The sequence below is a fragment of the Athene noctua genome, chromosome 3 (assembly GCF_965140245.1).
Source record: "Athene noctua chromosome 3, bAthNoc1.hap1.1, whole genome shotgun sequence".
NCBI classification, from domain to species: Eukaryota; Metazoa; Chordata; class Aves; order Strigiformes; family Strigidae; genus Athene; species Athene noctua.
The window spans coordinates 12,328,153-12,355,074 of NC_134039.1; the positions used below are offsets into that span (position 1 = coordinate 12,328,153).

At 39.5% G+C, this 26,922-nt stretch overlaps 1 protein-coding gene across 3 annotated transcripts in view; it reads left to right on the forward strand.

The window, feature by feature from the left end:
- Positions 1-26,922, forward strand: part of KIAA1549 (KIAA1549 ortholog) — a 151,789-nt gene that overhangs the window by 56,031 nt on the left and 68,836 nt on the right. For all 3 annotated transcript variants that reach the window (XM_074901989.1, XM_074901990.1, XM_074901991.1), the window contains exons 2-6: positions 13,396-16,143; positions 17,620-17,708; positions 23,452-23,629; positions 25,142-25,269; positions 26,667-26,850. In XM_074901989.1, the coding sequence (XP_074758090.1) occupies positions 13,396-16,143; positions 17,620-17,708; positions 23,452-23,629; positions 25,142-25,269; positions 26,667-26,850 (3,327 nt within the window). The remainder of the gene's footprint in view (positions 1-13,395; positions 16,144-17,619; positions 17,709-23,451; positions 23,630-25,141; positions 25,270-26,666; positions 26,851-26,922) is intronic.

Here is a 26,922-nt window from a genome sequence, read left to right on the forward strand (position 1 = left end):
AAGTCTCAAAGAAAGAATCAGCTGTAATTATCATTCCTGGTGTGGTTGTTTAAACTGTTCTTAAAGACCTCCAGTGATGGAGACTCCTGGACCATCTCAAGCAATCCTTTCCAATATAAAGCAACATGGACCTTTGGAAAACTCATCCTAATGACTATTAGGACTGTTGAGCTGTCCAGTATAGATGTGGAAAAGAGATTATTCCTCTTAGCACATGTAAAGTTATAGCATAAAAACAATCAGCACATTTTATTATGGTACCTTCCCTTCCCCCTGTAATTACTTTTCCTTTAGGATGAATAATCCCAACTTTCTCTGTTGTTTCCCCAGTAGAGAACCTCTGTCCATTCTGGTAGTCTTCTTTGGATTCTTTATATTTAGACAGTATTTTTCTTTAAGTACAGCATCCAAAATTAAATAGTCACATGTAAAGGTCTTTTTCCTTTTTTAATATCACAGTGTGAGACAACCAACTTGTGTTTGTACACCTTCCTGCAGAACCCCATGCAGTCAGATGGGTGAGGAGCACTCCATTTCCTACAGCACTCAAGGTGCTTTGCACAAGACTGCACTGGAGGGGCTAAGCTCACTTGCCCCACTGTGCTGAGTACCATATAATATTGGCCCTGCAGGAAAAAGCCCGCACAGAAAAGAAAAAATCTTATTCCAAAGGTTGAATAGGGTTAAGATCATTGCAAATAGGAGTGTTTAAATGTAGTGCATTTGAGAGCAAAGCTCCAACTATCATACTCCCAGCGTGACTTCTCTTTTCATTTTAATTAACAGGTTCTCTCTGTACCACACTCCTTTCCTGGATGAGACCAATATTATTTAGTGGACCAAATTCTCTGTGTGGACAGTTACTTTCTGTGTGCTGTGTGCAAACTTACCTAGGTTAGGATAACAGCACTTTACATATATGTGAATACCAGTGTTAAGGTTAAAAGCAAAGGATAATCAAGCTCATGTATTCCAAAATAATCTCTTCTCTAGGCCTTTCTAAGCCCCAACTGGTCCACTTAAAAGGAAAATAGAAATTTCTCTGGTTTTCCAGGTTATTTCTTACATTTATTTGGGGGAAACCCCCACCAAAGTGCTTCTTTTTCTATCCAGGAAGTGGAGAAACTTTTCTCCTGCCAATCTCCATATTAGGTCAGTTTATAGCAGGAGAGTATTAGTGGGACAGTAGGAATATCACCATTAGAGATAATTAGGCTAGAAGTCCATTGCCAAGTGACTGTTGGGGGGGTTTATAACCACAGGGAGTGAAATAGAGTAAACTGTAGCTCATAACTTGTGTAAGACTGACCTGCTTTTCCTTTAGCATAAATAAAAATTTTATGCTAGTTTGTCTGTACATGGCAAAGTAGCACAAAGTGTCTGTCTGTATTGTGACCTGATCCAGAAACACTGGCCATTTTCGATCATGAACACTTAAGCAGTGTGACTTGTGAAAGGCCAGGCTGTTTGTTGTAAGGGAAGAAAATAGCAATATGCATGATGCAGCCTCACAAATAATTGATATTGGCTTGATATAGAAGACTTTATCCTCTTTACTGGGTGCTATTCTTTTCCATAGGGAAGTATTTCCTCTTGAAATAATTTTTTTTTTAATTGAAAAGTTCTTGATGTAGTTGCTTAAAAAATCTGTCATTTGGGGTATCTCATCTTGGTACTTCTATTGTGGTTTCTAAGGTGTGCACATATAGTTACTATGAATAATGTTATTTCCTAGGATTAGGATATTAGAGGAATAATGCATCAACAGTCACCCAGGATCTCTTAATTCAGCTCTTTCACCTGAGAAAGGGGCAGAATTCCAACATACGGGAGCTGGGGTCAGCTCTGAAGAGAATGTCTGGTTATACCTGATGTGCTGTCCTCTATCTAGCAGCCTCTTTCATTTAAGGCAGGAGTGGATTTTCCAGCTCTGCAAGGGGCATATCAAACAACATTCACGTACATTGTAAATACTCCATATAAACTAACTGATAACTGAGTAGAGGATGTTAGTGTATTTCTTTCCCTTTTCTTTGAACCTGTTTCACTGCAGTTAGAATTCTTCTGAACAGTAAATATCTTAAGACTGATACACTATGGAAATGATCATGTTGGTGTTATTTCTTTATACAGTGATATGTTTAACATTATTTGAATAAAAGTGAAAGTAGTTATTAACATGTGCAGTCATTTTAATTTCATTTTTGTTGTTTGAGACTTGATGTGCATGAGCCATTTTATTTGAAAAATCAACAGACGAAGCCTACAATTATTTTAAATTGTACTAAGCATGCAATAAGGGAGCACAGTTATGTGTGATCGGAAAGGGGTCTGTCCTTTATTTTGGAAAATTATATCTATTTATTTACATTTATATGCAAATAAATGTGCATCAGCCTTGCTTCTCCTTTGTGTTTTTATTCTTGAACTCATGTCGTAATTCCCAATAGAACTGAACTCTTTCTTACCCACAGTTCTGCCTTTTCTCTCATTACAGATGTAACCAAATTACTTCCTTGCTCTTGGAATATTTTGGAAAGGGAAGGGAGATGCTTCAAATGTGTGGTATCTTGTGGAGAACACTGGCAGCCCCATTCACAGTATGGAGGCCCGGTTTCAATGCAGTGATATTTTTCAAGCTATTCATGACATTAAACCCACAACTTCTAAATTCAGTTTAGAATCCGATTGGGTAGCTGTTCCACTTCCAAACATAGCGTGCTGTCCTGAGTAGCACCTGAGGAGCTCAATGCTTCACCAGGTTCAATGTGATGCTATTTTTTAAGTAGATATGTTGAAGGTATTGACAGCATCATAAATGAAAAGCCCTACTTCTAACTTCCATTCAGAATCTAAGGGCTGTCTGTTTCAGCTTCCAAAAATAGGGTACTGTCCTGAGGAGTCCCGCATAAGGAAGGAACTCATCAACACTTCTATGGGTTAAACTTCTTGGTTGTCCTAAAATGCAGATCAGATCATCTCGAAACAAATACTAATTCAAGAGAAGCCTGTAGTCTTTTTCATGAGACCAGTGTTTACTGTTCTCAGATACTTTTTTTTTTTTACTGTCTTTGTCTTGGAGAGTATGCAGCCAGAATGCATTTCAACCCTGTTTCCCAGTTGCTTTCTCTGGTGTGCATGAGAATCAACATAGTTTTAAGCAGATGTGAGATTCATCTGAGGAGCTTCTAATCCTGGCCCAGGTTTTTTCAGTGGAGAATACTTTTAATAGTGTGATCTGTAATAAATGGAGTAGTGCATATTGGTCTGTGTTGAATCAGTATGTGCTGCAATTTATAACCCCTCACTGACTCCTGTGTCTGTAGCTTTACTGAACAGTCATGGAGGTGCACTGGAACCTTATGCAACCTTATGCAGGAGCCTCTGGAGAAGTGAAGGGATGACCCAGGGAGCTTAAGAACCAGGAAGGGTCCTAGTAAGGACTTGAGGACCATCTCTTCAGTGTCATCATTCGCTTTGGCAACAATTCACAGCTAATATCACATAGTGCTGTACTAGGGGATCTTGAAAATCTAATCTTAATGGGATGCTTTATGGCAGTCCAGATGACGAGTGTGCAGTAATTATTACTGAATGTGGCAGAGGTTGACTGTTGTGTAGAATGTATCCCTTGCCTGCCTCCTTTTCTCCTCTTGCTTTAAGGAAAATATTTTTTCTTTCATGCTGCTAATAAATGTCAGTTAGAACAAAAACATCATCTCCAAAGCTAGCGTGGCTGTGCTGTGGCTGTTCAGTTTCTTTAATGCTCAGTTGTTCTGAAACAGGTTTCAGTTGCTCTCTGCTGCTAGTCTTGCTTGGGAAAGGCACATTATCTGGTCTGTTTCCCAAGTTGTTTCTGTTTCCTATTTGTCTTGTGTGTGTTACATTTTGATAAGAGGAGATTCCTTGTTTCTCCTTGTTATTGGTGGCTTTGTAGTATATTTTCTAATATGTTAATTAGTTTTAATTTGTGATGTTCCTGAAGGGATACTGTTCCTGTAAAAAAAAAAGATGCTGTGAGCAGATTGCCCCATATAATAATACGTAATGCTCTCCACTCCCATATATTTCTGTGTCCTTTACACTTGTTTTGGTACCTTTCTGGTTCTCTCCTATGCGTATTTGTAATTCCCTTAGATTATTTTCTGGATTATCTATGTATTAATTGTTTCCTACAGCAGACCCTTTTCTGATTTATTTCTGCGGCTCTTGTTAACATGTTATTTATTCATTCTGTTGTAACTGAGGCTGTGAAGTTTCTAGGGCCGTGTAGAAACTGCAGTTCTTATTACAGGATGGTCTTACTACCAGGACTTGGACTTCAGTGTCAACACCTTCTTAAGTTTAGAATGCCACATGCATCTTGAGCAACTAAGACTACCAAGAAATAGAGGACTCACACCTCAGTATCTTGGGTGTTACTCTATGGCAAATAACTTGTGTTCTCGCAGCACCAGCTTCAGTGCTGGGAGAAGATGTTGCAACTTTGCTGTAGCCAGTAGAGTTCGACTCATTTGTGTTGGTCATGAACTTGCCCCAGGTCTGAAAGCTTAGACAGCAGTAGCTAAGTAGGATAACCTGTTTCCAGTAGAGTGCTCTGAGAGCGGTGATTAGGCCTGTTCTATTGAATTAAGGACATGGAAGAAAAGGCTTTGGGCAAGTTTCATTCCTCTTAAGCTACTAGTAACTTCAGTTTCTTTACTTGTCATGTTTTGAGGATGTCATTAAGGAGAAAAAGAAAGACCAGAATTAATTGCTAAATCTTGAGATACTTGCACAAGGAAACATACTACTTTATCATAATTATTCTTAAAACTACTGTGGTTCCAGAATCTCTAGTAAGGATATTTGCCTTGAATTTGTATATGTCATTCAGTGGATGCTTAAGCCTGACAGCCTATAGTGAAGGGGCAGTTTTGGTTATTTGTTTGCTTGCTGTTGTTTGTTTTTTATTATTTGAAATAATATTTGTGTTGCCTTCTCTCCCCCAGTAATTTTGACAGGGAATTGTCTTCTGGAAGTTCTGTGGGTATGAATTATGTCAGAAGCTTGATCTTTGGTATTACACAGTGACTCATATTTGTTGCAGGGTTTTTTTAGAAGATTTCTCTTTTTCCAAGTGAGGTCAAGACCAATAACCAATTGCACACTGTGAAGAAAAACCTTAGGTAACTTATTTCAAACCTCTACTTAAACTGAGTACTTCTTGAACTTCTGTCCCATCTCTGTACGTCTCTCTTCTTTCCATGTTTTCAGCTCTTAGTGAGCACTTAGTTTCATCTCCAAAGGCTGGAATAGCTGGGACACTTCTGTTCTCTTTCCCAGCTTTTCTGCGAAATCTCCTCTTTTTTTGTGAAATTGCATTGACAGATTCTCTCTGATGTGACTCGATTTGCTGAGTGATACATGCTGCGAGTACCACTAAATGCCTTCATATCCGACTGTGCAAGAGCTTTTCAGTATTATTTGCTTATGCATATACAGCTGTTTGAAAAATTAAGCATGTACGGGCATATTGTTATAATCTGGCCCTGGAGCAATGAAGTTGTTGTTTTGTGAGTTCAATACAGAGTGAGGGTATTATGCCAGTTGAAAATCACGTCTTTCCAGATTTTTCCATCATGCTTTGTGTAATAAAATTCATGTGAATTAACTTCCTGAAGGAGCTGCTTCTAGGTGTTGCAGGTTGGGACTTCCATTTATTCCTTGAACTAATACTGTTTTGGAGCAACAAGCCTGCTGACCTGAACAACTTAAAGCTCAGTCAAGGGTATTTTTCCTTTGTCAGCATGGCACAGTTAAGGATATATGTCTATGAAGAGAGTCCCTGTGGATAACTGGGTTACTAGGATACAGCATAGGCTCTGTTTTAATTAGGCAGTTACTCTTGTCTTCAGGCTCTCTATCATTTCATTGCTTCTAGAGATTTTGTAGTGATAACGCAATTTGAGAAACAAAAATTACTTTGTTTTAAGGATGTATTTTTTGCACAAAGTCTTTGTATGCATTGGTTGCAAAATACTACTGACTTATACGCCATCTGCAGAAAAGAGAGGCTAATACAATTTTAATTGGTCTTTTCAAAAGCTTCCAGGATCTGCATTTTGGGGAACGCTGCAGTGTTGAGCATAAACAGAAAGCTTCTCAGTAGTTATTTGGTTGGATGAAAAGTGACGCTGGCTCTTTAGAGACTAAAAATCAAGTTACTGCAGAGAGAGCAATTGGGAAAAAAAAAAGCCGGGGGGAAAGAAAGCTTTTTCTTTTTAAAAATGTGACCTGGTTGTCATGATGAGCAAATATGATGAGAGTTTTTCTTAGAATTAACATTTGTAAAGCCAATTCAAGCTTGTGTACTTTATCCCTTACATATGGCTTCCCACATGATGATGTCATGTACAACTAAATGCCAAAAAAGCATGAATGCTACACTTTGAACTGTGATTTGATTTGCAGTTTTCTGTGTGTGTGCGTGCATGGCCAGCCAGCCAGTCATGCTGGAGCACTGAGCTCTTCTGCATGAAGCCATTGCTTTTTTCAACTGTGGGTGATGGTCTGTAGGAACACATAGTGGCCACAGAAGGCCACTATATGGGAAGCATCTACCTTTCTTCCCCTGAAATGTTTGGAATAGTGTGAATTGTCATGGCCGATTTGCTTTCTCACCTCTGCATTTGGGTATCTGTTCAGAGCAGTTCTTGAGAGGGACTGTCAGCTCAAGGCATCTTGGTGGTGTAAAAGCTTTATGCAGTTCCATGAGTGAGGATTTCTGTATGGTTTGGGTCTGCAGGTGTTGTGTAGGCATGACAAACTGTTCTGTGCATGGGTTTTGTTCTCAGCCCACTTGTTAGAAAAGTTGTGATTTTTTCAAAAGTAATAATACTGTTTGGGAGGTGGATCTCACCATGTGCTTGCATTTGTGGAGTGGGTGGTGGGGTGGTTCACACTCTCCCCATCTGTATGCTCTCCTGTCCTTACTGCCTGATCTGGTGGTGTGCTTTTAGCTTTTGTGTTACAAAAAGCTTCACTTGGGTGGCAAGGTTTTTCCTCTCTTGTGCAAAAGAGAATGTGTTACAGTGGTATTAAATAGAGAGAAGCTGTGGGTTTTTTTCTTTTAATCTACCATTTAGTGTAAACTACTAGAGAGTCCTGTTCTGCCTCAGCAGTGGATATGTTAGGAAGATTCCTGGATCAAAACATAGATGGCAAGTTTTCTGATGGAGGTGTTCGATCGGCTCTGCAGTGGAAGTTGGGATCCCAGACTGCCTACAGCTCTTTAACATGGTGGTTACCAGAAAAAGTGTCCTAAAGGAAGTTTTGTGTGTTTTTCCTAGTGTTGGATAAGGAAGAAAATGTAGATGCTAGTGCCTGGTGTTATAGCTTCATTGGTATTGGTTTTCAAATGCAGTACTTGATGAGGAGTGTCCTGATGTATTTTTAGACTTGTATATGAAATGCAGTTAGACTGTGTTCTACTAGAGCTCTTTCTTTACAAAGTCTTCATCAGCTCTGCTGGCAAGCAGCCAAGGGTTTATCTTTGCCCCTTCCCTTTGTGCTTTGGTCCATCTTTTCTCCTTGTGCAGAGATCGAAGCATGTGCTCATTTGCTGTGCAGGAGGGGGAGTTTCTTCTGTACTTGCACCTGGGCAGCAGCTGAGCCACATCTGTTTGCATGTGGATGAAGAATGACTTCAAGATGTTCCTCTTCTTTCTTGGCTATGTACTGAAGCCTGGAGTGTGCAAAAGTGAGCGTGCATGTACGTAGGCACTCTCTTTGCATGCTTCCTATTAACCCTTCTTTTTCTCTTAATACAATTTTTTCTATTTATTATGAAATTTTGTCTTCAACTGTAGTGCAAGAGTGCCGAGACTTAGCATGAATTTTTTGTTTCTTTACTTTCTCTTTTAGCCTTTCAGCTGGTACAAGCAGCTTAATTAGTTAAAATTCTGAAGGGCTTGTGGTAAATGATGGAGATATTCTTGATCTTTTAGAATAAGAAAATAAGCATCGTTGGGAAACAGCTGTTAGGACTCCGGATGATTTGTGTCCCTTGCACAGCTGAAGTGTGTGCTGCCACCAGGGAGTGTTGGACACGGGGGCAGCATGTGCTCTGGGGAGCAAAACCTTCCAAAAGCTGCCCAGAGCCCCACAGAGGGGCTGGGAGCTGGACCTCAGGAAAGGAGGAATGGTGCAGGCTCCCATCCCTTCCTCTCCCTGGCTTTTGTGTGCCAGGGGTGATTACTGTCACTGTTCAATCCATGCTTAATGCCTCCCAGAGAAGAAAGCAGACAGCTTTTCAGCTGCACATGCTTCTGTGGCTGGTATTTTCCTGTAAGCCAGATACCTAAGAAATTTAGTTAGAGGCTTACACAAGAGAACTGTGTAAATACTTTGCAATGACCTAATGCATACAAGCTCTTTTTGATGGAAGCTGAACTAGATGCTGTTAAATAAATTAGAGTTACTAAGTGTTAAGCCGTATGAGGAAGAGGTACAATTTTTTTTCAGATACATTTGCATCTATCATTCTCTCTACCTTTGGGTGGTCTTATCCTACACTAGGTTCAGTTATCTCAATTTCTTGCATTCCATTTCTCAAAGAAAAAGTTAAATTAAAATATGTTGTTAAAAGCTACCCTTAAATGTGATGTGCAACTCTACCCCATAGTCAGGGAGCTGTTTCAAGTGGTGAATATCCCTAGTGAGTTCATAGGTTTAATCTTAATTTGGGAACTGTTGTTACCTAGTTAGTTAACAGGAATGTTCCCATAATATTTGGAGAGTATGTAGCATCATTTGCCTCTTTACCTCAAAATGCCTCTGAAACAATGGGCAGCACTAAAAGAACAATTTTTCTCCTTGCCTAAAAATTGAAGGTGCTAAAATTTAACTTTGTAGATTGTTGTGTTAGTACACAGAAGATCATTTTTTTTGCAGTGCCATGTTTTGAACTGGTTTGCTGCTAGTCTGCAGGCACTTTCTTGTGTTTGCAAACTTTATTAGCCATTACTTAGTTTCTCAAAAATAATAGAGCAAAAATTACTAGTTCCATCCTCAAGGTTTAATTTTATCACAAGTAAAGACTTCTCTGTTTTATTCATTGTTGTCATACCTGTACCTATCATCTATAATTTATCATCTTCATAATAGAAGAAATTGCCTAATTTTAATAGATACATATAGTTGTGATAGTGTACAATTGCCACATTTTTAATAGCAGAGTGCAGAAAAGTGATACAGTGTTTTTTGAGTCAGGTGAGAGATTTCATGAATAGATACATGTGTTATTGCAAATACATAGTTGGAAAATCATCCTTTTTTACTACAGATTATAGAACAGACATTACTTTTCAGCACTGCAGCTACAGGAGGGATGAAAACTGCATCCCTCTAGTTGCTTTGTGGAAAAATGACTAGTTCCTGGTTTATGAACACAAGCCAACACAGTACATTTTTGTCACCGAAAATGTCTATAGATTGCAGCAGTGCTTTGCTGTAGTCATGGGAAAGTGCTGTGCTGGTGTTACGGCCCTCACCAGTGTTAAGGGTGCATGGCTGTGCTTCTGTAAATACAGATTTGGTAGTTGAAGGGATCGTTGTGTTCAGTGACAGGTTTCATTATTTCTGAATTTTGTATAGGCTCTTAACATTTCGGGGGGGGGGGGGGGCAGCAGAGAGCTCATCACCCCAAGCCCATCAGAGCACAGTTCCAATGTCATTGTCTGAGCTGAGGCATTGTACTGGTGCCATCTGTGCCTCCCGCTGGCCCCTGCCACAAGTGCTCTCCTTTCCTCCCCTTTGCTCTATCTTGGGATCACAGCTTTGCTTCATAAGCTATCTATTGTTTTTCATAATGTTATCAGCTTGGCGGAGTTTGGCTTGTCTGCTTGTCATCCTGACACTGTTGTCTCACTCAACAGTGGTACAGTTGCTGGATGGGGAAACCGTCACCCAGCAATAACAACTGTGCAAACAAACAAGTCAGCATAGATGTTAATCAATAGCTTTGTGCAATTGTGGCATTGAGGTACACCAGAACATGTGCAATCTGTCTTCTTTCTTTGTCTCACTGTATAGACAGATCGGCTGGTCTGTGCTGATGAGGGTGTGATTGTCATGCCGTGGTGTGCCTTCACCTCCTTCCCTTTTTCCTTTGCTTTTTCTTCCTCTTTGTGGTCTGTATGGCTGTTCCTAGGCACATCTGCTGCACATCCCATCTGCTCTGCATGAGAGCACGCACAGTCCTGACGAGTAGTATTCAACTAGTACGCTGTTCTTCTGGAGGTGATAGAAAACAATAATTTCACTCATTAATGGCATATCACTGATGGATCTTCTTCTAAAATGCTCAGTAGGGCAAATAGCATGGAACACTGGCTTGCAAACTTGGTGAGTTGTTACTTCAAAATCCTGTATGCACAAGTGAATTTTTCCCACTCCACTTACCTCAAGTAACAATGCTCTTAGCCTGTTCTATAGCTTGTAACTTTTTCAAGACATGGTGTGTTTTCCTGAAAAAAAGGAAATCTCTTTTTCAGAAGTTGTGTTCTTCCCTTCCTGGTGTCAGTGACAGAATTCTTTAAATTGAGGCAGAGGTGTATGACAACATTGTTATTTGCTATTTATGTCTTTTAAGGAAGAAATATTAGCAGACTGTCAAGAAAATCTAATTCTAAAGTCAGAACAAATTTAAAGCCAAGATTGCCCTTGCAATCTTATGCGTGTCCATTGGACAGTTGATGGTGGTGCAAGTAACTCTTCAGAACATCTTTGTGACATGTAGTCACTTCCAGCAGGATCTTGCCTTGTGACAGCTCCCCATCAAGTTGAGCAAAGATAAAGGGAGCTCTCTGTGGGTTAAGGAAGATGATACACAGCATAGGCATGTATAGGCAGTCAAATTGTTTTGTTTCTGGAATTATCGCTAGTTTTGGGTCAAAGATTTGTGGAGATAGGTGATTAAAAGTGCAGTTACTAATTAGTATGTATTCACCTTTGATCATTAACTGTCATGGTAGCAATTTCATGTTTACCATGCTTTCTGTGTTGAAGCTAATGCAGATGTCTTGCATTACTGCTACAGCAATATGCAACATGAAGCCATGATGGACAAGAAGAACATTACCTGTTAGCATATTTGCCTGCAATTTGGAATTCACTGTAAGCAAGCACTAGGTGTCCAGAGTGTGACCAAGGTGGACAGGATTTTAGAGGCATGGCTATAAAAGGAATTGTGCATGAGTATAGGGAGAGAAGTGATTCATTTTGGCAGTGTTTTTTTCATAGCCCTACAAGTATTTTCCTTTACTAACTCCCTGCTTACTCAGAATGTCACAAAGAGTAAAATAAAAGCTGGAAGCCTGAGTCAAAGAAGGGGCGAGGCTAGGAGGACTTTAAGCAAGGAGAAAACACTGAACAGCTCTTGGTCAGCAAATGGGTCTGACTCGGGGTTCATGTTTTATTTCTGTGCTTGCTAGAAACTTTGTCTGTTACATTAACTGCTTGTGAAAGCTATTATTCCATGGTTGCTGCACAGACCTCTATGGAAGAAGTCAGGGGTGGACTTGGGTATTTGTCTTACATAGCTTTTGCAAGAGTTGTACCTGTTTTTTCTTTTCTGTTTTTTTTTCCCTGAGAGCATTGTAAGGCAGTATATTTTTTCATCACACCACAACTAAGCATCATAAAGCTGGCAGTGCCTACAGTGAGTTTCAGAAGGAGAAAATGCATCAGGACTACTTGAGAGAGTAGTATTGGCTATGCTGCAATACATTGTGCATGTATCTGTAAAATAAAGTATATAATCACAGTGCTTATATTTGATTAGGTGTGATTAGTGGTACAGTGGTATTAGCTCTGTGCATTAATTCTTGTAATTGTTCTTTTAGATCGGCAACTTCAAAATTTATTAAGTTGGTGTGTCAGCTTTTGAAATGTGTCAGGGAATTCAGCAAACAGACCAGGGAGGAGGGGTTGAGTACAGCAGTTTATCACCTTTGGAAAGTGTTGTTAGAATGACAACAGTGTGTAACAGATAGGTGAGGTACTCCTGCAAGATGTACCACAGGTTACTGAGGTCAAGGCATCCTCTAAAGGGTTACAAATGTAGGTACAGTTCAGCAGTGTACTGCATCACCGTCTGACACTTTATACTGTGTATGCTCGTTTTTATTTTAAACTGATCCCTGGTGGTTTAACTGGATGGGATTTCTGCCCTCCTGCCCCCCACCCCCCACCTTCTAATGTGTGTTGCCAGTAGGTTCCAGCAGCACTGTGTAGACACTCCCATATGAAAACAGGATGATCAGGTGGGATAGATAATTTAAGGATGAAGCCTTTGTGTGTATCCTTGAAAAATATCCTGCAGCAATTTTCTGTGATTTCCTTTAATACTCAGCTCTGAAAGCTACTAATCCAGTCTTGACATTTCAGAAAAGTACTCTAGCAATAATCAACCTTTTCTCTGAAAAATACATCCATGGTTGGAAAAGTTTATATACAGATCTTCTCTGTAACCCACGAACACTTTTGTGAGAGAGGAGGAATTATAGTCAAGTTGTACAAATAGTATTCATACATGATTTTTGCAAGTATTTTGTTAAAATACTTGATGAATTCCTAGCTTTTTCTCCATCATGTTTGAACCTGGCTATTTTTACTTGAATTCTGCAAACTGGAGCAGTGAAATTTTTATTGCAGGTGGCCTATAGACAGAGTACTCCTCCAGCGGGTTGTGAATAAAGATGGCAGTTGTGTAATGAAGCAATTTGTCACTGACTGCTACAAGGCCAGAAGTTAACTGAATGGCTGACAATGTAAGCATAACTACTGGATGTGTTACTCAGCAAATTCTTGTAGTTGATATCAGGTCGACGTTTGCTTAACATAAAGGAAACCCCTCTTCATCTCTCCTAAGTGTCACTCATTTCTAATATGAGAGGGAGGATCTGGTCCTTGTAAGAGAACAGATCTGCTAGTGAGTTTATATTAAGAAATAATAGAACTGGAGCAAATGAAGTGATACTAAAGGAAAGCAGGAGACCTAAAGTTATGCAGAATTTTCCCCTGCATTGTTCCTTGTTACCCTTTTGGTTTGTTTACTTTGTGAGACCATTAGCTGTCCTGCACACTGGCCTCGCATAGGTAGGAGGGAGCCACTTTCTGAGCTCATGCTGTCCTGCTTGTTTCCAGAGAATGGAGTTTCACAGGGAATCTTACTATTTGTACTGACTCGCTCATGAAGGTTTTTCACTTACTGAGAGGTTTTGTCTTAGCCCTTGAATTCTGGGCAGTTGTCTCCAGAAATACTGTATGTGAGGTTTGTTCATTAAAATCTTAACTACCTGTGCTAATATTGTGGGTTTGGGTTTTTGTTTTTCTCTCTCCCTCTTTATTTAGATGAGAGATCCTTGGAGCAGCAAAATTTTTCCTTTTTCTCAATGGACTCAAAGATGCACCAAAGCATATCAGGCAGCAGGACACAAATGGCCTTAGCAAAAAGTACTTTGGAGTCCCAAGAAAGTAACTTCCTTCACACGGTTTTATCATCAGTTACCACTCCCTTTGATGTGACTTTATTTAACCAAGAAGAAATGGTCAGGATTTCAGAAGGGAGAAATACGCCGTTGGTAGATGTCTCCGTAACGAGCAATGAGGCATTCTTAAGTGATGATGAATTTATTAGCTCATTCCCAAAGGCACAGTGGACTCCTCCACTGAAGTCTTTTGCAGTTTTAACAGATCATCACTCAGCTAATACAGTAGAGCCACCAAGAGAAATGTTAGAAACTGTGTTGCTAACACCTTCATTATCTGTCCTTTTTTCACCATATGATATCTCAAAATCAGCACAGCAAAAGACTCCGTTGAGTGCTGTCCCTGAACACAGTAACGCTCTAACAGAACTCAAGCCTTTTGTACCAGATAGTGAAATGCTAACAGCAAGCAGAGACTTGCTGTTGTACCCTCCAAATACAGCTATTTATTTCACTTCCATTCCTTCAGAGGCGGGAGTTGCAGTGCAGGAAAATGTAAATGCAAGTTCAACAGCTCTGTCTTTTGGGGCTGCTTCAGAAGGATTGCCTCTTCATATCAAGCTGCTGGATAAAATTAGCCCTGTGACCCCAGATGCCACAGAACAAAGTGCAGACCCATATGGTGACATTTATGCTGATGTGAGTAGCAGGGCAGTAGAAACTCTCAGTTTAGGGACCCTTCCCACTCCAAGCATTCCCTCGGCCCTGCTGGCTTCATCAGCCAGTGCTGAGCCTGCTTTGTTTCCTAGTAGTCTTCCACTTGCGTCTTTCCCGCTTCACTCATCTGCCATTTCTACAGACTCTAATACAGTTCTTAATGTCAGCCTGTTTACACGTGAATTCTCCAGAACAGCACCAAATTTGCCAGCTGGTTCAGAAATACCAAGTCAATCAGAGCTTGTCAGTGAGCTCATGAGTCCAGTGCCTTTCACGAGATCATACAGTTCTTGTCTGTATTGTGACTCAGTTTCACTTCTGCCAGAAGCAGGCTTTTCCCCAGAACATGATGTAGGCTCAGGAGATGATGTTGAAGCTTTGACCATCAAAGCCTCTGAAGTACAAGGCATAACTCCATTTACAACTATAATTACTGAGGGGTACGAATTAGAGGAGTCTATACCTGAGACTTTTGATACTTCTTTTCCATCAAGACCAGTTGTTTCATTTTCGTCAAGATTTGCAGAAATCCCGGACTCAAGCATGTTTTTATTAAGCACTGTGGACACTGTCCTTAACACTAGAACAGCTATAACAATGTCTCCTTCCTACCATCAGCTCTCTGGAGGAACATCGCTGAACATCTCTGTTACCCAGTTTTCCTTCCCTGTTTTGGAAACAGTTTCATTGACAGCCAGCTCTCATGTAGAATTTCCTGGTGCCACTAGCATTCTGTTTGACTCTACCTTTATCCCGAGTGAGCCAGCAGCATCATTTGCAGTCAGTCATACAATTTTGTTGGAGTTGCCAGAATTAATGCCATCGGAATCTGTGGTTTTGCCTGACAAGACATCTACAAGGGAGGAACCATCTTTAAATATTTCAGATTTTCCATCCAGTCTTTTATCAACACCATTTCTTGTTGAACCTAGCTACTTGTCTTTATCATCGGCTATGCTAAATTCTTACTTTGTAATGCAAAGTGATTTATCAACACTCTTACCTCAGACCTTGTTGACTGGGACATCAGTACTTTCTGAGGATGTTTTCAGCTGGGATTTAGCTACCGCTGTCAGCTCTGCCACTGACATCAAGGTTTCTCAGTTCCCTCTCGGCCAAACATCATATTTCTATTCAAATGCATCCTCTGCTCCAAGTGCACATATACCTGAAATAACATCGTCATCAGATTTTCACTCCGAGTCATCCGTGGTTCTGGAAGCACCTTCAGTTTTGCCAGCGGGCTCTGAAGTTGTGTTTACCTCAGCTGTTACAGGAGCTACCTCTCAGTTGGAGACTTCACTCTCCACCTCTCACTCTGTGGTTCCTACCCTGGTGCTGCCCGCTTCTGACACTCAGCCTGTTACCAGCAGCATCTTGCTCAATGAAACAAATCTGATCTCTTTGTTTACTACCTTTCCGGCAACTCCTGTCTTAAGTGTATCTTCATCTCTGCTCTCAACTGCTTCAGCTTCTGATGAGGATATTGGTGCTACAGTTAACCCCACGCTGCTTTTAACGTCTCGCAGCGAGGGCAGTGCCCACACAGCCCTTCCTCCTGCAGACCCTGACAACCTGACGTCACATGCCGACACCAGCAGCGTGATGCCCTTTCCTACAGTTTCTCTGTCTGCAACCACGTCATTTGTTCCCACACAGTTTCCTCCAACTTCTAGCTCTCCCACTGGACATGAAGTTCCAGCAGGCAGCAGTGTAACTGTTGGTACTGATGCATCGGCTGCCCCCACGACTGTCCCCATGACCACGACCACTGCCACCAGTGCCACAGGCAGCCACGGCACAACTGCGGCAGGCAGCCTGGGGACATTTGCCTCTACCCCTCTGGCAACAACCACTCCATCTGAACCCGTGGTCATAACCTCTGCTGTGACCACTACCAGGCAACCCTACGTCTGCGACATCACGGTTCCCGATGCTTACTTAGTCACTGCGGGTAAGATATCCCTAATGTTTTTATTTTTTCAGAAGCCACTCTAATGTGACATGCTAGCTAAATTGCAGGTGTTGAATTAGCTGGTGAACCTTTCAAAGAAAATACAGTGTAAATTTAGATAAACAGCTGTAAAAGCATTGATTTATCATTTACTCTTGAAAATAATAGAATTCACTTGAATGAAGTACATTGTGCTAAGTAAGTTACATATATGTTACACTGCACAGGGAATGAAATTGTCTTCTAAAATTGCTGATGCCTATATACAAGTATGCTGAATTAGAGGCTGCTTTATCATTTCATGGGTTGTAAATGATGATGACACTGTTCTGCCAAACTATTAAATGTTCTGACTGAGTAAGTTTCTCCTTTCAGTTGTTGCTGCTGTTCATAAAAAAAAACCCTGCATGTGAGGTAATGTTGTAATATAAAAGAGGAGAGTTTATTTGTAAAACATTTGGATTTCCTTACCATTTTTATAATTTTACATACTAGTTTATGTTTATATTTTCCCTCCTCCCATACTTACTTCAATTGGATTTGGTGTGTTTGTAACCAGAAAAAGTGACGTTAGTGTGTTTCGAAATTGTCTCAGCATCTGTGTTTGCTTTTTTGGTGTTTTCCTACCTCTTCCTAGCTTGTTAACAAAACAATACCAGTGAAACTAATCCAGGGCAGCTGTGTAAGTACTGCATGTTCTGTGGTAAGCAACACATTTTGCCCTTAAGGTTTGCTTGTAATATGTAAAGTAAAACAAGCATAATCTCATCCTCCAGATAAAAGGTGAGCTGGCTGTGCTGGTGATGAGGAAGATTTTTTTTTTTTAACCTGTAATTTGAGTGATTTTGTAGGCAAATTACTGATGGAAAGTAAATGTAGGTTGGCAACACAACACTTTTCAGTTGTTTCCTTGAGCACAGCCACAGTCTCAAGTGTTGACTGTAACAGACATGACATCCATAGGGATGTGGGGTTTTTTAAGCAGTTTTTTACTCTGTGACTATCTCTTTCAGTAATTAATGTCACGTTTGTTTACTTTCTATTTAAGAGAAAAGTAGATGCATATTTTCTGTGGCTTTTTTTCTGACCTCATCTGCATTCCATGCTTGCCTACAAAACTTTAACTGTGTTATGACAGCAGGCTCATGCACAGGTCAGACTGAATGTGCTGCAACAAGATCCAGTTTGAATGCCCCGGTGGCTCTTGAGAAGATTCTTTTACTAGAATGCTAAAGACATTACATATGGAAAAACAAAACGAGAGAGAAAATAAACTGGAGTTCGTTAAACTGTACGTCCAGTCACTTTTTTAGGGTACAGTCACACCCTTACCTGTTTCCTTGTCCATCGTCTTACTCTGATGCAGTTGATCTCACTGCTTGCTTTTTCATGCATTGCACAATTGAAAATGCAGCTTTGAACCAAAGCCCAAGAGATGAAGCTAAAATGTATTTACTGACTGACATTAATTTCCAGTGCTGGCCCGAAGAGCTGTTCTACAAAATGTCAGTGAATCCATCAGAGAAGTGCTCCGAGTTCAGTTCAAGCGACCAGTAGAGCTAGAGGTAAGTGGTATGAAGTGTGTACAAGTACTCCTTGATCAGTATAATACAACAGTGGTTTTAGCTCACAGGCTAAAACAGTGATTTAGAAACAACCCACATGATACTATACCAGAGAACGGTTTATTCTACAAATGTTAGTCACGTTTTGGTTTTTTTTTTTTTTTGATGTGAATATGACATCAGCTTTTTTTACTTTCAGAATGTCATTGCTTTCTAGGACAGACCCTTCTTGGTTTTGCCAGAGGTGGGCAAGCAGTGCCCCATCTCTACTGCTCACTTCCTTTAGCTGGTGAATTGGAACTGAACTGAAAAGCTTTTACCCTTCAGAATACTGGTTAAAAAGTTTTGTTTCTTCTGCTAGCTAATTATATACTTATCACCTTAAGCTAAACAAAACCTTCTGCACAGCCTTGTGCTATTTTATGTTGTAAGTGAGGTCATCAGCACTTGCAGGGGAAGTGGTAGAATCCCAAACGCAGGATTTGGCAGATGAAAAAGACAGGAAAAAAAAATCAGGTGTGCAATGGTAAGATGTTATTTTTAAGCCTTCAAATAGGTGCGACTCCAGTTCTTCCCCCACTCGCAGGAATTGCTGTGCTCTTGGGTTTTTTTGAAAGCTTCCTCTGCTTTGATGTTCAAGGAGTCATCTGAGCAATATTTTAGTGTTGTTTCCTAACCTCAAAGTGAGTGCTTGTGGTTTAAAGGCTCTGTTCCCCACCTCTATCTGAGAGGAAAATACTGTAGAGGTAGTTTGGGGGTACCCAAACTACAAATTACTATATAGTTAGATACTTCAACACTGGGGAAAAAACCAAAATGTTTTAATGGAATTACTGGTGTAGGTGCAGGTTCAGCTGCACTTGCAATTTTTCATGTTAGCATTTATCCAGTTGTGATAGCCCACACATTTACTTTATCTTTTATCTTTTTGAGTCTATGATCTCATTTTTATTATGAAATTAACTCAAGTAGCAATTTGAATTGTTGAACATAACTTGAGTTTCTCCATGCACAGAATCCCTTGGTGCCTTTAACTTCTGCTTGTTGATCTGTGTGGGGAAACAGTGTTTTGACAACTCCTACCATAATCACTGCTCTCAGTAATTAAACAACTCCTGTCTGATGTTTGAGAATATACTTCTCTACTACTCAGTCAGGATAGGAGTGTTACAAATATCTGCCAAACTTCAGCCACTGTTTGCTGCCACTACAAATTACGTGTACTTTAGGTCCTTTTAGCAATACCTGCTCATAAGCTTTTTGGGATTTTTGTAAATAAGAGGTTTTTCTTCTGGTTTGTGAATTATACTTTCAGATTGTGCAAACTGGCCTAGTCAAGTAGAAGTCAAAAGTTCATGATGATAGAACTGCACTAATTTTCAATGACCTTATATGCCTCTATAATATGGAAGCACTTACCCTCTTAACAGTAACAGCAGTAAGACAAAATCTGTTGCTAAACATTTGAAGGTTGATTGGAGCAAACATTTGATATCCTGCTTCTTTATATTTTTGTCCTTTAAATTCCTTCCTTTCATGCCTGCTATTGCCTTTTAAAGCTCGTAATAGGATGGTTTGGCCCTAAGGCTTCTTAGAAGCAACTGTTTTTATAAATAATGCAGTTAGTCCAGCTTCATTCTTTGCAAATTCTTTTTTATCAAAAGGAGGAAACATCTCTGTAGAATCAGTTATGCCTATTTTATGCTAGAATGCCGCTATCGTTTGTGTTCTTTGTGATGCCTTGGTTATGGGTTTTGCACTAAAAATAATCACCAGCAAATGTCTTCACCTCTAACGGTGGAACATTAACAAAACATTTTAAAAAAAGAGCTGTCTATATCAGTATGTTGAGTGGTGATGTGATGCAAAATTTGAAACAGAATTTGTCGATATTGCTAAACCTAATTAATCAAACAGACCTGACTTTTGTTAGTTGAGTACCCAGGAACCATGTGTACATTTGCAAGTTAATGGTAAAGCAGTACACTTCTCTAAGCTGCTTTTTTACTGTGTCTCCTATTACAGCTCACAGATGTTGTTCCCTTGCTGTGATGTAATGCACAATAAATCAGGAGACAGTCTTGTTAAATTTAACTTTGTAGTAATGTACACTTTAAAAATAAAATCCATGCCAATGGTGGATATAACTGCTGCTCTTTTTAACTACAAAACAAAATTTAACACTGAAAGGAGGATTAAACATTTTTTTCCCCAACTTTTTCAGTTGAAACTTTGGTCTCTGCTTCTTTATTATTTCAAGCATTGAGTTGTTGAAGTGGAAAAAAAAGAGGCAGGCTTTAATCCTGCCTAATGAAAAAAACTTTTGTCAATTTTTTTCTAGCAAAAGTTCTTGCAGCAAAGTGAGAATAACCTAAAATTTTGAAGTCACTTCCAGTTGGTCTCAATGTATTGCATCTGCAAAAGTATAAGACCCTATTGTTTGTATAAGAGTAATTTTTGTCAACTTTCTCTAATGTAAACCTTACGACACTTGGGTAAGATCTGTTATAAAATGTTCCTTTGACTTAGCTTTGTTGCAGTGGGGCGTGAAATAAAAGTGTTGGCAGTGATTTGCTGTTAGGACCCCTGGTGCCATTAAGTTCATGCTAGCAGGAAAAAGCTTTTTGCCAGCCTCATTTTGCTTGGAAATTTTATCGTGCAGTATAACGTATACCTCGGCCACTTTGTCGCTGTATTTAATGTGGGGTTTTGAGCCTGTCCTTAGCATATTGGTTTCTGTAATCTAAAATCAGTAAACCTCTGCTTTAAAGGAGATCAGCTCACTGTCAGGCGGTTAAATACTTCTTTCAAAGATGCCACCTTGTGGACTTGTGCTGGCTTTATCGCTGCTCACTGATGCTGAAATTCTGGCTGGTACCATTCAGGTGTATAAAAATGGTGAGAGAGTTGTTGCATTAGGATTCTAAAGTGCATAGAAACAGAAGCTTTGTTCCATTTTGAAGACCTGTAAGCCTTTGTAGCCCATCTTCAGGAAGTTACATGCTCTCTGCAGGCTCTTTACAGGATGCTTAGTAAGGTGGTTGGTGAGGAAATTGGTTGTTTATGCTTTCTGCCAGATGTTTACACAACGTAACAGTGGAGTGTAGGCATGGATTAGATTGTAGCAAAGGTGTATCTAATCAAATATTTTAACAGACAATAATCAATAGCAAATACTTAGGAAAGATCATAAGGGACAAAGTAAGCACACAATGATGTTTTCCCCAAATACTATTCTAGCTTCTAGAAAGTCGAGGCTTGAAAACTTTCGGTACTAGAAGCACTCTCTTGTGAGGGTAACTTTGAATGCAATAGGTTGTGTTGTGGAAATGGCAGAGTTGGATTAACTGTTGCACTTTGGAGAAGGGGTAGCTTAACTTGAGGTGGTGTAAGAGTTCTCTGCTCCTACTGAAGGTTTCTTCTGCTTTTCCTGTGGGAATTCCTCCAAAGTGCATGTGGAGTTTTGTGTGCTTCGCCTTTTTGGCCTAAAGTGTTAAGGTAAGAAAGTTGTACTTGTTTACTTTAATAGGTGGCACTCTAAAATGTAGTGGTTCAGCTAGCTAATCTGTTAGCATCTAACTGTCCTGGCAGTAGAGGTAAAACCTCCAAGAGAGGGTTGGGGGGATGGCTGGGTTTGTGAACTGTCAGAGCTGTGCCAAGAGGGGCTGTTCTCATTCGTGAATCAAGAGTCATGAGCTATGCTCATCTATTCTAGATAACTTTGGAAACTTCTGTGTGAATTAGTTTATAGACAGCATCACGCTGGCATGGCTGTGTTACTCCTGTCATCTGAATTAAGTTGCAGAGAGCTAACTGTAGACAACCTTGCAGTATCTCAAGCAGAAATAGCTATTGTTTTGACTGGTAGTGGTTCTAGGCTACCCACCTCAAAATTACACTTAAAAGTTACTTTTTAAAAATTTCCATTCTTCTGGAGTTGAGATCTCTCTCCTGCTGCAGTAAAGCACAGAAAAGAAATAGTGTTAGCTGTTAAGACAAAAACAGTGATGCAAAATTTCAGCTATGTGTTGGAAATAGGCTGCTTTCACGGCATCTGCACTGCAACAGGTCGGAGATGGAGACATATAAGTTAGCTATCGGAGGCTTGCTTTCTTGTCTGAAATACCTAACTCTAGTGTATAAGCTTACACTGATTATGCTAGGCCTCTCTTCCTCAGCATATATTTTTGCTTTAGAAATTACCAGCAAATTGCACTGAGATTTGTAATTCTAATTCTGCGTTTTCTTGCCTTTTAAGTAGTCTCCTTTGCAAGTAATGGGCAACTCTCTTTTGGCATGTCTTACCCATTGTAACTGCTGTTCCCGTTTGACAAACTGAAACTGCAGAGATCATTTCATCCTGAGATAAAAGGATAAAATTTCAGATAAGAGGAACTGAAAAGAGCTGTGCATATTATTCATATCAAACAAATTTGAGTTCTATGGGTCTAAATCCATTTAAAATAAAAGCTGGATGCTGCATATATTTGGACTAAGAAGGAAGAAACGAATAATGAGCAGCATTATTTTTTTATTTCCTCCTGCTATTGAGGTTTTTTCTGGTGAAGATTATCTCTTTAAAATGCATGGCTTTTAGAGGACAGGAAGGAGCTGCTTGCTATCTAAATAGCAATTGCCTTCGCTTCATGATGTTGCAGAAATACCAGTAAGGAACATGTGGGTCACAATTTAAGTAGCACTGTGCTCTTAAAGTTGAGGATATATAACATATCCCTTCACCAGCACAAAGCCTGCAAGGTGCCAGTATCTCTTCATCTAAGAGGTGCACATTTATCAAAACCTTTGGGTCTCTGGTTTAGATTATTTTTTTTTTAATTTCTGAGTCCATCATGTTGGACATTTCAAAATATTTTAGTGTGACTGCCTTAGGCAAATAAAGCAAACCCAGGGACTAAACCAAAGAGGAAAGAAAAATAACGCTGGGGAAACATACCCTTGATATTGAGAGAGTTTCTCTGAAGGAGAGAAGATACTGCAATATGTTTAAATGAAAAAAAGACTTTAGTTTGTTTTTACTTAGGTGAAAGAAATGGTGGATAAGAATGTCTGCATGGAAACATTCACCCAGGTTTATATTTAACTTACAATCTCATTTCTTTTACATGATGACTAAAGTCTCCTCGGGGTTTTTAAGATGACTTAGAGTCAGGAGATGAATTGGAAGAGGAAAATTGTAATTGTGGTAACTGTGCTGAAATAAGCAGATAGAAGCATTCCCTGGAAGATGTTCTTGAGTGTGAAAATTATATCCATAAAACACAGGTTATGTGTATTTTGCTTCTTGCATATCACATCTGAATGGTATAGGATGTATTCATTATGAGGTATATGACTGAAATTCAGAAGCTATGCAAGCAGTTCAGTGAATAAACAGCAATTTTGTATGGAAACTCTTACGTACTCCAGAGGCATGCAGGCAGCGGGAAGTGCTACTATGCTGGGATGTGATAAATCAAGAAGTGTTGAGACTGGTGTGTTGTACTAAAGAGATTCTAGTAGATGCACCTAAGACAGGGGAGCTGCCTCTGATGCACTGGAACAGAGGCTGCAAGGCACAACACTATCAGAGTGTTTGTGCTTCTGCTCCCTCTTTGAAAAATAAATATTGCATTTTCCTAGCTCTTGATGATGTGACTTTAAAATGCATGAGACTGTGTAGGTCTAAAGTGTTGCCAAATTCCACATCGAAGATTTTTTTTAATTTCTTCTTCTTTTTTTGTAGGTTTATAAAATTTCCCCAAAATTTGCTTTCTTGGTTACGTCAGGTCCTTTTGTTTACACGGCAGTAGCTGTCATAAATGTGCTTCTGAACAGTAGTCTTCTTCGTGGTGAGGCCCCCATGATCCTCTCGCTACATCCTTCTTTCACTGTGCCAGATAACAGATTCCAAGTTCAGACAGGTGAGTTCTTCCTGACATGAAGAGGAGGAGATGTAGCTTCATACTGATTCACACTTCTTCACTTATGATTAAGTATGCAAGGTGGAGTCAAAACCCTCCATTCTACTGCTGTGAATCTTAATTCTCAGTTGTTTTAAATACTTCCTGGTTCCATGGTTGAGAGATGATAAATTGGACAGTTAACCCCATAATTACATTATTTTTTTAGGAATTTTTTTTGACACTTTGCAAAATAGGTTTGTTCTTTTTCTTTTTTCAAAAGGTGAGAAGAGAAAAAAATTTGTGAAACATTTACTCATACAATCACACTGCAGCTACTTTATAATGCTTAAGTCAAGTTTCAAATTATGTTTACCTTAAATGCCACTATTTAGAATTCTCATAATGTAGAAGAATTGGTGAGCAGGAGGATTGACTGCTCATGTATAATGTGAGCAGGAGGATTGCTCAGGTGGTGTTCAGTTTTCCATGGCTGCTATATGAAGTCTATGACTACTGATAATCTAAAGTAAAATATTACCTATGTAATAGATTTTGAGAATCAGTGGTATGATTTAAAATATTCTTCAGGCACTATTTACATAACAGAACCATCTGCCTGGTTGGTTGAATGTGTAATGAGGTAGTGACAGGAATTGAGTATATAGGCAGAGAGTTAATGAATGTCAAACATGGTGCTTTTGTTCAGGTATGTTTCATGTGTTGCTTCTCTGTTAATAACTGTATGTTAAGACATCACTTCTTTAATTGCACAGGTGTGATGTCTTTTTCCACTGCTTAACATGGTTATATAAATAACAGATATGTTTTCTGTTCTTGAACCCTGTGTAACATTGCTATTGGGGTCTGCAACCTAATCATAGCATTTATTTGGGTAAGACTGTATCAGGAAATCCACAGATGAGTATGTAGTTCAGGTCTGTGTGCCTGCTCATATTCTCTATTCTCACATTTTCTCTCCTGTGCTCTTTCTTTCTCTCCCGTGAAGGACTTTAAGGTGTATGTATCTAGCTTTAAAAGATTATTTGCTAATTAGGTGTTTTGAGAGTGTTAGACTGATACTGATGCTCATTAATGGACCCAACATGTGATCTCTTAGACAAGCTAAATACTGTATTTCAGTCTACAAGAAAGAGATCTGTTGCTTTTTTTCTTAAGATTTTCATTGATCTGTTGAGTACTGAGGATTTCAATGTGGCTGATTCAGTGTTCAAGTTGTGTAAAATTAGCCACATGCATGTAGCGAAGGTCTTCCAGTACACGAGAGGACACAGTGGGTATTTTGTCACTAGTATGTTTCAGTAATCTAATTACTGCTGCAACAGATCGTAATGAGTAGACAATTGACTGCACCAACACAAAATGTATTTCTACTGTATTTTTACCCAGTGTTTCATAACATGTGTCTTGAATTCCATGAAAAAGTGCTAGTCCAGTGGATTCTCTTACTCATTGTGTTCTCTCTCGTGGCAGTACTTGTCTGTAGGAATAATTTTTACCCTTTGCCTTCAGTGCTTCAGTTTGTCCCTCGGAATGTGGATGTTGGGTTCTGCAACTTTAGCCGGCGCATTGAGAAAGGGCTGACAACAGCGTTCATGGAGGTGAGCAAACACCAGGAGTTCTACAACTTCACTGTGCAGGTAAGAAGATCAACATGTTTTGTGTCTGTCTCTTTCTCTCCTCACCTTTGGTTGTCCTGTGTTTCATCCAGCCAGTAAAATGTTAGGTGTTCACTGTCAACCACTTGCCATCTAGATCATATAGAACTATAAGGCTTTGTTAAGTCAGGATTTTTTCCCCTACAAAATAATACGGCACCACGTATCTCTGGTTTCAAGATTTTTGAAAAAATGGTCCAAGATGATGATTTATATCCAAAGCATTATTGAATATAATAGAGTTTATACTTTTTCATATAAAGGCTGCCCCAACCCTTACCAAAATCATTCCCTTCAAATTTTACTGTTACACAGTAGGGTGTGGTTAGAATGTTTTTGTTTGAAGACAACTTTCAGGTCTCATTGCCACTCAGGGAGTTTTATTAGGGAATGTAGGAGTTATATGGACTCTGCCATTACGTGAGGAAACATGCTAGTTGCTTGTGACGTCTAGAATAAGTTAGTTACATAAGTATATGATGTCCATGGCAGCTGCTGCTGGAACTTCACATATGAAGTGTATTGCATATATGCTGGGTACTGAATCACATTAGGAAAACTTAAAACTCCCTGGAAAGTTAGTAATTCAACTTAATGAGACCAACTCCCTCTTCTGTGTGAATTCTTAAATTTAATCTAGCTTTGTTGTAATACCAAAATTAGTAAACATTTTATTATGTTATTTAACTGGCATCATAAATGCCCATCTGTGGTACCCTAAAATAAAATCGTAGCAGAAAGATAAACTTTATAATACTTAAAGTGCTCAGAACTGTACAAATGTATGAACAATGTGACATGATAGACTGAAGACAGAATGCACAAAACAATTTCTTGGACTATTGACTTAGCAGACTTTTATTTTAAATACTTGCTTATTGTCTGGAGGAGCTGTGTGTACATGAACACAGTTGCTGTGTACATTGGTGCCAAATGAAGGTTTTGAACTAGTGGTAGGGTCTGAACATGCATGCTACAGGAGGTTTTTACCAAGAGAAAATCCATTTTCAGAATGCATCTTTACCATCCTCTCTTCCTGTCTGTTCCACACAGTTTGGTACTCGTCTGAGATTTCTTTATCAGTAGTTTTATTTTGCTGACTGTCTCTCTAGGTTTTTTTCATCGTTTTCTGGACTGTAGCTTTCAGATCACTCTGAATTGTGATTGATGTTAAAGGATAACTCTTAGAAGAGGAATTCATATGTAACTTTGCCTCTTCTGAGACTCAGCAGACTGAAACAACCTGGTATAGGAACACCTCTGTTTTGATGTGAACTGCCCTCCCCCTTCATATTAGGAAAAAAAAAAGACTGTCAAGGAAGGAATGGAAATATCAGTGCTTTGATTTTGCTGACTATGCTTCAATCTTGTCTTTTCAGATACTGAATATAACTCTGAGTAGGCCTGGGGCAGCGCTTCGGCAAGGCCCTGTAAGCATTGTTTTTGCTGTCCGAGATAGGTACGGTTTTCTAAATGGGTCTGAAGTCAGTGAGCAGCTAAGAAACTTGTCTGTGGTGGAATTCAGCTTCTACCTGGGCTTTCCTGTGCAGCAAATTGCTGAACGTGAGTACTTGATGTTTGCTAAGACTGCAAAATACTACTTATAGTAATTTTTCCTCTCTACCATTTTAAAGT